At 36.6% G+C, this 11,423-nt stretch overlaps 1 protein-coding gene across 4 annotated transcripts in view; it reads left to right on the top strand.

Annotated features, from left to right (window-relative positions):
* The first annotated feature begins 1,394 nt into the window (after positions 1 to 1,394).
* The window catches only part of LOC110379808 (transmembrane protein 151B), a 48,176-nt gene continuing 38,147 nt past the window's right edge, over positions 1,395 to 11,423 (top strand). For all 4 annotated transcript variants that reach the window (XM_021339616.3, XM_021339615.3, XM_021339614.3 and 1 more), the window contains exon 1: positions 1,395 to 1,720. In XM_021339616.3, coding sequence (XP_021195291.3) covers positions 1,670 to 1,720 — 51 coding nt within the window. In that variant the 5' untranslated portion in view covers positions 1,395 to 1,669. The remainder of the gene's footprint in view (positions 1,721 to 11,423) is intronic.

Here is an 11,423-nt window from a genome sequence, read left to right as displayed (position 1 = left end):
TGTTGTCCGTTTATGACCAAAGAAAATGTAATGAGTAATGCTGGTACTAAGGAAAGCTTTGTTCTCTAAAAAAGTGGATGGGACCTTTAGATCTTTTAATACTTAATTGGCGTCAATGTTCTGTGATACAGGAACAGTTTAACACAAAACTCCAATATGGATTTATTGCAATTAATAAAGCTTTATATTACTTTTACTCCTATTTAGGCCGGCGGCGTTGTTTTTCCAAAGGACTTCCGACTGGGCGTTTGTTTGTGATTAATGGCTGACGGGATGACGTCACAGCGCTTTTCCACTTTCCTTCAGGTTTCGAGGACGAAGGTCAACGAAATAAAATTAGCAGAGTTGAACAGTACGCGCAGTGAAGGGTCGAATTATAAACTTGGTAGGTAGCCCAGCTTAGTGAAATTGTACTGGGTCTAACCTTTTGTATTTTTTTTTTGAAATAATAAGTAGGAGTTTGATAATATCTTCTTAGTAATTAGGGCCACATTTAATAACTTCAAAAAATGTGTTCGAATAGACTCAAAAGTAGTTCAACAGAAAACAATAGCTTTTTTATAAGAAAAAAATAATAGAAGTACCGTAGCTGATTCTTAATGAGGTATAGGTACTTTATTTAGCTTATTTTTTTTTGAAACAGTATTTTGGGAATGTAAAAATGGCTTGATCTAGAAAGAAAGAAAGAAACATTTATTTGTCAGAATATGGGTACAAATCAGTTGTTGGGTGTTATATACCATTATCGTTTACCATACAGTACCATATTAGTGAATATTCCTATTATGTCCATGAGAATTTCCCAAATTTTCGTAGTTCATCGTCAGCATTTACGAGTATGATCAGTCATTGGGTTGCGTGACTGCCGCCGAGTGCTCGAGACTAATAGAGCTCGCTATAGGCGGCCTATTGATTGTTAGCCATAACAATATTATATAAACAATATCATAATACCACTATTGAATGTGCAAGGCCAAGGTGAGATGCTTTTGTATATCGGGTGTTGGTGCGAGGACGGCAAGCTTTTCAGTAAATAAATTTTAATTTATGTGTGAGATAAAGGTAATTGAAAAAGCAATAAATAAATTCCTATTTTTCATTCTAGGTATCTCTAAAAATATAATTAGTAATATTTACTTTACGAACAGAAATAAAAAGTTGATGAAATTAAAACACAGCAAGCAAAAATGTAGCGAATACGTGCAAATCCCATGAGTGTGCATGTTCAGTGGAATACTGCAGAAATCTATAACATTAGTATAATTCAGTTCCCTCGCGGGTGATTGTCTACAATGCATACGCGGCCACCCCGCTGCGGCGGCGTGAAAGCCTTGCCGTTGCCATGGCTACGAGACGCTGCAGTGCTTTCTCTGCCCGCCCTCCACCGCAGTAAGCGCCCAACCCTCCGACAGAGAGGGTGTACGGCCGGCTCCCCAACTACTGCCGATGTTTCACTTGTTTTGCGAACATAATTGAATTTCGAATACCAAATTTTAAAAACAGAAACTCACTTTTATTTTTTTATTTGGTGTTAAAGTTTTAAAATGTTTTACAAAAGAGGTTTAGCAATGAAGTTTTGGATGCAGTTGCAGTGTTTGAGAGTGTTGCAGCACGTGATGTGTGTGTGAGCCATGGATGAATTTTGTATTGTATTTTGGAAGACGGCGACATGACGGCCCAGGAGCGCAGCAATATTTTCTCAGATGACGACGAGGACTTGGTGAGTACCCATTGTGGTTATATAACAGGATATCCTTGAGTTTTGGACCCGTTCCAACAAAAGCTGCGACTGCTGTTACATAAAGTTTCGAGTGCCTGCAGTGCGAGATGAGATGCACAAATAAATTGAAAGTACTTTCTGCTGAATTTAAAATCCATTTTTGTTACAATATAAAAAGTAAAAGTTTTAAGGCCCTTTATTTCCACGTGGTTCTAGTTAAAAAGTTTCTAATAATTTGAGCGTAGAATTAATGGAATAGTTTTTCAATTGCTAAATAATTTTCTGCCGAAAATAGAACCTTTCCACGAAGTCTGATTCCTAAAATCGGAACTGTGTGGGACGAAACCTTACTGTAACATTCGAGTGTTTAACGTTCTTAAGTTTATTCAGCTATTCAAGCGATAGTAAAAGGATTTTTGCTCCTTATAAAAAAAATATGGAGTATAAATTGACGGTTTAAGGTATCAATTTTATATTACATTTTAGATATTACATCTTATATTATCTCTTTTGAAAAAGCGCTCTTCTACACAAGTTTACGTAATAGAAGCGATGCAACCTGGTTTCGCGATGCTATCTTCATTTATTCATGGCCCGATAGCCGCCGTCCTTCATTGAGTGTCATTACCACGGTTTATCGAGCTGAACACCCGTGTCAAAGTCGCTTCAGTCCAATTTGCTCCATTCAAAGGCTTTATTAACCGACCCTTTTTATTATATCACTAGATTAGAATGAAAACGATAACTGAGTACCTATATTTTGACTGTAACATCGTCCATTTGATTGAATACGAAGTAGCTGGATTATTAATTCAAATGTATCTCCAACATAACAAACTTACGACTGAATAACACATTAAATTTAATGAAATTAATTTACCCACAATTCAGTTGGCATAATGGCAAGTTTAACAGTCTAATCTCGAAAGCCAGTGAAACAGTAGAAAGTATTCAAACTTGGTTAAATGTGGCTTCGAATTCAAAGTTCAGAGTCATTACTTCAGTAGTCGGAAGTGCGCATTACGTGTGAGTGGGGACATAAATCCCGGGCCCACAATGACACAAGGTAATGTGCCCTCGCATTGTAACCCGGCCGACCCGGCCCTGGAAATATTTACCTGTTCATAACTCCAACTAGGAAACTTTTGTGATACAGCGCACACAACTATGTACTTCTGTTTATCTCGGTTGTGGTCATTAGAAAAGTTCAGTTTTCTACGCGGCTGTGATTAAATCTAATGCTATATTTTTACGAAGCTATGAGTTTGAAAGTAGAACAGTTAGGGGACTGAATTTATTGAAGCTGTCTATTTGATGCGTTTTAAGTCTTTTCGTTTTTTTATTACGTCTATGTGAGTTTTTGAACATTTTACATGAAATATTACAATGTTTTTGGATATACATTTCAAGCAATATAAGAAAAATATATAAGGACACCGGTGAATTCTTTAAAGGGTTGTCAATATACATACATTTTCTATCCCGCGTCTGCAGAAGGTAGCCATAATTTTACATAAAAAAAGAGATAAAGACCGAACTGAATACTTAAAAAGGGTTTCCAAAATTTATGCAATTCACCAAAACCGTGCTTACCTGTACAAAGATATGACAAGACCTTGGACCAAGGAAAGATCAATCTAAGTTTTCTTCTCCGAATTTTGAGATTGAATAAAAGTGTAACGTAACTTTTTTATTTTTTGAAATTGCTTTCCTGAAACACTTTAAAACAGAACGTGTTTTGAATAAATAAAACCTGTTTCCTTTGTTGTTAGTCTAAACATTTACAATGTTCATATTTTTAGATTTATTTGTTTAGACCACGGTTGCGTGACGTCCTTTACTTTGGGGACGGTTTGTTTGGATTTTTGACGTTTAGGTAGCATAGTATAGTTCAGCCTGGCTTTGTAAGCTCTGTGGGGCAATATACCTCCAATAAACGTAGTCTCTAATTGCGAAATAAAGTCGTAACTCACTATAATCATTATTACGTCCCAGTATTTTCACAGCTTATGTAAACAAGGCTTTCAATTTGTGTCGAGCATAATATTCGCTACAATCTCCGCACTAACCCAGCCGATGTAAACGCGTCTTACAAAGTACTTCTGACTCAGATATAGGGTGTAGTAAAGCGGTTTCCACGACAACGACTGTTCAGTCGCTGTATAACACTGAACATTTGTTTGAGAGCGGATTAAGGACGTAAAGATAAACAGACAATCTTCCTTCGACTCGCGAATGTGGCGTGATAAGAATACGAAGAGTACGAACATCGTGGAATAAGGACAAATTAACTGTCAACACAGGGTGGTGTAAAGTTTGCCAAATTGGAGTTGATTAAGGTCGGCTTGCCGGAAAAGTCGGCCAATGGGATTTCCCTGCTTACCAAGTTTGGTTTAGTAATCAATCTTTTTAATAAGTCTTTTACTATGAATAATGGTGCTGAAAACGTTGGTGGTAAAAGTTGATATCGGTCCCTAACCTATTCATTTTATATGCAGAAAATAACTTTATTTTTTTCGTACTAATACCTGTTAGTTGTTTATATTCCTATAGGGTTTTCTAGCTGTGGATAAATTATTATATATAAGTAGATGGGCTTTAACAGAATCTTAAATAAAGCTCCTAAGATGCCAGCATATTGCATAGTACAAGTTCATTTTCTAAGAACTTAAAAAAATTGAAATATTAATCTTACAAAACTGAGCGGAGTTAAAATTCATAGTTCCCTATTTTGTCAACAGTACATACATTTTTCGTGCTTCGTTCTAAATGGGAGCCGATAAGCAATTTACCGAGCTCACTCTAAGCTGCGATGAGAATGACGTATTGGGGAAGTGGCTTAAAAACCGTTTTATGGTAAAGCTTGTCATTTATCTTGCGATTTTACCTTTATGTATGTAAGAGTAGCCATGAAATTGAAAAGAGATAATTTTATTTTGAGTATCTTGTTTCACTTTTTTACTATTTATGTAAAAACAAAAATGTAGTTGAACAAAGTGACCATAATACAGGTCAACTGAAAAAGGGACTTTTGAGCTCAAAATTCCACTAATTACATTAGCATATCCGTATAAAGTTTCGTGTAAACTCGTTATTTATTCATTAACTTTGCATAAAAAGTAAGAACGTTTTCCATATCATTGCTACAAGTAGTAAACGAGGGCTGGAAATAAATGCACGGCGTAGCCTCGTAGCACATTTCGTAGCAGCGTAGCAACGTGAAAATCTCGTAACGATATAAAAAATATGAATGTATGCTATATTTTAGAGAACGTTTAAAAAAATATTCTTTTATATTTTAAAGCTTACATTTTTGAACACGTTTCAACTGTAAAATGTTCGCACTGTTCTTGTGTATTTACTTTTGATCGATGTTTTTTTAGTCGAAACGCTTTTACAATAGTCTGTGGTACCTGTCCCGAATGAATTATACGAACTGCCTTCAAAACCATTTTATTTGACAAACGAATAAAATATTTGCAATTGTGACAAAGAAAATTAATGTATTCCAGATATGGAATTTGAATTTCAATCGAATGAAATAAATAAGAATAAATAATTTGTCGGCTGTGCTTGATTTTTTATACGGGCGAGGCACGACGTGAAATAAATTAAATATTTATGATTAAGTTAACCTTTCAAAGGTTTCAAACATAGTTATGTAGCAAGTGATTATGGCCAAAGTATGGGCTATATTTGTAGGTATTTTACGTACACAGACGATTTGATAATTAATTCTTCATACACACAATTTGAGATCATTTCAATGTATAAAAATTGCAATTGTGGAATAATTTAAACGTTTTATTATAATTCAATTATATTTTCGCATTAAATTATTTATTGGAAGTTAAAAATAATAAGCTAACACACCGCATACGATTGTTCGGACAAATTCTACCGCAACTGCGGCCGACACACGTCCACACACATTTATGTGTGCAATAATATCGGTTGCATGCTAAATGTATTTATAACTTTACTTTTATGCTCCTATTTATGGTACAAAGACTGTGACCGTGTTTCGGATGGCACGTTAAACTGTAGGTCTTGGCTGTCATTGAACATCCTTGCCAGTCGTTACGGGTAGTCAGAAGCCAGTAATTCTAACACCAGTCTAACCAAGTGGTATTGGGTTGCCCGGGTAACTGGTTTGAGGAGGTCAGATAGGCAGTCGCTTCTTGTAAAGCACTGGAACTCAGCAACACCCGGTTAGACTGGAAGCCGACCCTAACATAGTTGGGAAAAAGGCTCGGAGGATGATGATGATGTGTAAATAAAAAACCACTGCTAGACGCGACGGTGACAGTCTCTTTTCATGATGTTTTTTTAAACAATTTAGTTTGACTCTAGTACCTATATTTTAACTTAAGTATTCCTATAAGTTTGACTTTTAAACGTGTTCAGGCATAGGTGTACAATAGAGGCAATAAAAGAATATATCGGGTGTGTCGTTCATAATCACATTAAATGAAATGCGTCAATATAGGTACTGGTTAATATATATCGATTAACACAAAGATAAAAGAAAAATACGTAAAGATAAAAGAAAAGATAAAATACGTAAACAAAGTACATGGAATAAAAATGTGCAAAAATTAGAACACCATATAAAAGTCAGTCATTACAAACAACTGAAATTCTCCCTTGAAAACTGACAGCTGTCAACTGATCAAAATACGATACTCCTAACTTTATCTCTGCTTTACATATGATGTAGTAAATTATAAAAACGAAAAATGACTCCTGTGGTTAAACCACTGAATGGATTAGGTTATTTTTTTTACAATTCGCCATAGAATATCATGAAGTATATGCGATATGATTTAATGTGATCGTGAACGACACACCCGATATACATACAGGTTTATGGCACGAGCCTGAACTCTTCTTTAATCTACTCGAAGCTTTAACAGGCATTTGATGATTTCTCAAATAGTACAAACTACATTTCATCTTAACATAGGCAGACAGAAAACCGGCATGCTACGAAATTTCAACACTTTACCCTTACAAAATATGTTATGACTAAAAAACAACCATTTCTCATAAAAATATTTCCCTTAAAGAACTTGATTTACACCTCAGAAAGGTAACATTGATACTACGATACCATGAAGGTTTGCCTTGAAGAATACATTAAGGCCGACACTAGTACGTGTGACCCAGTTGTATTATAAATGACCCACTGCCACCTGGCGGGTTATTGCGAACTTTCTTTAAATTATATATTGGGGTCGGGTTTTGTGGCTCGCAGTGTATTGGGATGGAGATCAGCTATTCTTGTTCCCTTTTTTGTGTCAGTTGTTTGTTTTTGATAACACAGATTGGTGTATCTCTAAGATCGTAATATTCGTAATGTCATTTCAACCCTCAAGTAATTTTAAATAGCAAAAAGTAAGCGTCAAAAAGTACGTAATTGAGATAACGTAGGTTCTTTTTGCATGGAAACCATATCAGATGAATTCGATTTATGCATCATAGCCAGCACAGTAAATTGACTAATTGAATCGAATAATGTTGAGGTACAATTTATTTAGGATCACAAATCCTAAAACAAACAAAGCTGTAATTTTTAATTAAAAACAGGGACTGTTTACAAGGAGATTGAAGTGACGGCGCCTGTCCACTGTCTTGAATGAAAAGTAATTGTTTTATATCCAAACAAGACAAACAAGTCTTTATATTACACACTAGGTAGAAAATTAGAAGATCATTAATTTTAAAGTATTAATTATCTTAATGTACGTAGCTATTGCTACTTAAAGTGACTGCTTGTGCAATGTATTAATGATCTGCATAATTAAATGGCACGTTCCTGTATTAATTAATTTGAAAGCAAGTTACTTCGCCGCTTGCCTGTTTCTTAGCTCTCTAAATAAAATTGAAAGCCGAAGTTTTCCGATACTTCTCGGAGTGAAATACGTAAGGGATTGAAACAAACGAAAACTTTATCCCGTGTTTGGTTAATCCGTGGATTTATTCGAATCTGGCTCATTGCTGAACACACACTAAAAGACTTGTAAAAGAACTCCACCTTGTTTTTTACATACACATAAAGTTAGTTAGTTGTAGATTAATTAAAAATCAAGCGTGCCTACAGCATTGTAAGTACCTATTTGAGTAGTTTTAAGCATTGTTAAACTTGTGATTATTATCGATCAAAGTCCGATCAACTTACCTTATCTACATTTTGTGTTTAGAATATCTATTTAGCTGTTAGACAATCAAAGATAAAAATTCTAATAAATTTAAACTGGGCTGAAAATCAGCACTTTTTAAAGGTCAAATTGACAAAAAACAACAGTCACAAACGACCGCCCTTCACCACTTCCTATAGATAGATAGATAGATAGATATACTCTTTATTATGTACACCAATTTAAAAAAAAAACAAAAACAACAACAAAACACTGATCTACAGATTTAAAAGTCGGTGACACAATGGGCGGTCTTATCGCTAAAAGCGATCTCTTACAGACAACCTTTGGATGGATTGAGAATAAAAAAGAAATAACTGTATTGCAGGTAGTTTTTGGTGTACTATGTATAATATTAATACCTAAAAATAGACAAAATAAAAAAAAAATAAATAAATACATATACATATAATAAATATATATTTATAAAAATAGCACAAATATGTATATATATATAATATATATTGAAAGTTGCCAATAAACTTAGTGATACCTACTCCGCAACAATATGGTATTTCACTGAATTATAAATTGGAAAGGTAGTGCTTTTTCACCAGGTTCTTGAAGATTGCTAGAGATTGAGCCTGCCTTATTGTCACGGGCAATGCATTCCACAACCGCACAGCTTGAATGGTAAAAGATTTATCAAAGAAGTTAGTGGAATGCAATGGCATCTCTAGCCTCAAATTCTCAGATGACCTTAGACATTTTGCATGTGTGTCATTAAGGAACTTAAAACGTTCTTTTAGATAGGACGGGTTTTTTGGATTGAACAAAATGTTGTACAGTAAAGACAGGATATGAGTATTCCGGCGAAGACGTATAGGAAGCCACTTGAGTTTTGAACGGAATTCAGAAATATGATCATATTTGCGCAAGCCAAATATAAATCTAATACAAACGTTTTGAAGTCGCTCAAGTTTATCAAGCTGTGCCTCAGTGAGATCGAGATAACTGACATCAGCATAATCAAGGATTGGAAGCAGGAGGGATTGTGCAAGCGCCATTTTGGTGGCTGTCGGGAGAAAGTTTCGTAATCTCCTCAAGGACCTGACAGATGCAAACACTTTCCGGCTAATTTCTTGAAGTTGGGGACCCCATGTAAAATTTTTGTCAATGACAATCCCTAGGTTTTTAACTTTGTCCCCGATTGAAATAGCAGTGCCACCAAAAAAAATAGGGGGAAGTTGCAGCCAGTCAATCTTTTGAATCAATCTAGAGCTACCAACTACAATGGCCTGAGTTTTTGCTGGATTGACTTTGAGACCATAAGCCTGACTCCATTCGCAAATTGTAGCCAAGTCGGTGTTAATATTAGCGATTGCATCTGCCAAGTCCGAGAATGCAGCTTGGCTATAAATTTGTAAATCATCAGCATAAAGGTGGTAGGAAGAAAGAAGATTTTTGGAAATAGAATTAATAAATATCGCGAAGAGTAAAGGAGATAAAACGCCACCCTGTGGCACGCCAACAGAAGTATAGCACCATGAAGAGTATGCGTCTTCTATGCATATACGTTGACGGCGGCCAAACAGGTAACTACGAAACCAGTCAATCGCCGTTGGAGATATGTTCAGAGAGCCAAGTATGCCAAGCAGGACATCGAAGTCGACGGTATTAAATGCATTACTAAAATCTAGCAAGCAGAGAACCGTCAGATTCCCGGTGTCCATGCCACGGCGTATATCCTCGGTAATATTCACCAACGCTGTAGTGGTGCTGTGACCAGGTCGGAAACCGGACTGGAAAGGATTCAGCAGGTTATTCCTACACAGAAAAGCATTCAGCTGATCATGGACAAGACGTTCTAGGACTTTGGAAAGGAAAGGTAGGATGGAGATGGGACGATATTCTGAAAACGAAGCAGGATTCGATGTTTTGGGTAAGGGGATGATTTTGGCTTCTTTCCAAATAGATGGAAAGATACCACAGGATATGGAGTAGTTAAGGATGTGGCACAGGACAGGCAAAATTACATCAAGGATTGGAAGTATCATTTTCCGACTGATACAATCATCACCTACAGCATCAGAGGTAATGGATACTATACTCTTCTTAACATCACAATCAGAGAATTGACTAAAGACAAATGCAGGATAATCCGGAGTTGGTTGTTTTGAAAGATAATCTAAGGTGCGAGCCTTAGCTGTCCCACTGTATGAAGACGACGATGAAAAGTGTTGATTTAGAAGATCAATATTTAACTGTTTCGAAACTGGTTCTTGGCGTGATTTCCCAACTCCCATGGATTTTAGAAATTTCCAGACTTTTGCTGGGTCTCCATTCTCAACTGAATGATGGAAATGTTGGCGTTGTGCATCCCTACACACCTTGTTGCATCGATTGCGAACCTCTACATAATGCTCACGAGTAGACGTACTAGGACGACATTTGAACTTTGTTTTTGCTACAGCCTTCTTGTGCATGACAGTCTTGATGGTATCCGATAGCCACGGAGCCGGAAGATGCTTCAGTTTGATTGCACGAATCGGTGCGTGGACATCATAAAGCCGTACCAGTGTGTCAGTGAGCAACGAAACTTTGTCATCGACCGACTCAGCGGCAGCCAGCGGTGCCCAATCAATACTGCCAGCATCTCTGCAAAGGTCATCCGTGTTCATGCCACCAAAATTACGCTGCAGAAGGATCCTGGGTTTAGGTTTAGGAGGGCGAATTTTGTATGAAAGGAATATTAAGTCGTGGTAGGAAAACATATCAGCTGCACATTGACCATGCTTGCTGACATGTTCCTTAGACGACACAATAGCAAGGTCCAGTAGTGAAGGGTTACAGTTGGGGAAGTGGTGGGTGGCACTTAATGGCAGGATTGACAGGTTGGACGATTCAATCGTTGAACATAAGGAAGACGAGCGGGAATCGTTTTCAATAAACACGTATTAAAATCTCCCATAATAATGGTGTGACTGTAAGAAGGCGTTAGGTTTTCGAGGAGATGTTCAAGGCTGGAGAAGTAATTTACACGTAAGGAAGGACAATAGAAGACACCAAGCAGAATTTTGGCATGATTCAGGTTGACTTCTAAAAAGAGATGCTCACCGGCACCCAGCGGTGGTGGTTGTGCTGACATACTAATAATAGAAAAAGGAATATGTGGACGAAGGTAAATGGCAACACCACCCCCACCGCCAACCGTACGATCATTTCTTATTAGCTGAAAACCTGGTAAAGAATAGGAAGTAGAAGGAAGACACGGTTTTAACCAGGATTCTGAAACAAGGATAGCATGAACATTCTTACAGTCTAAGTTAGCTAGCATGTCAGAGTAATGTGCCGGAATACTTTGGGCATTTATATGGACTACATTAAAATTCTTCGGAACATCAGAAAACTGAGCTTCAAGAGTATCAGCAAGTGTGGGAATACTGGCAAAACTATCACTGCTACAAGCAGATAAAAAAGTTTCGGCATCGCTGTCATCGTTACAGTCTAGCATTGACGATACTAAATATATATATAAAACTACAATATAATTCAATATATAA

Source organism: Helicoverpa armigera, chromosome 16 (assembly GCF_030705265.1).
Source record: "Helicoverpa armigera isolate CAAS_96S chromosome 16, ASM3070526v1, whole genome shotgun sequence".
Classification (NCBI taxonomy): domain Eukaryota; kingdom Metazoa; phylum Arthropoda; class Insecta; order Lepidoptera; family Noctuidae; genus Helicoverpa; species Helicoverpa armigera.
This window is presented reverse-complemented; position numbering and strand designations above follow the sequence as displayed.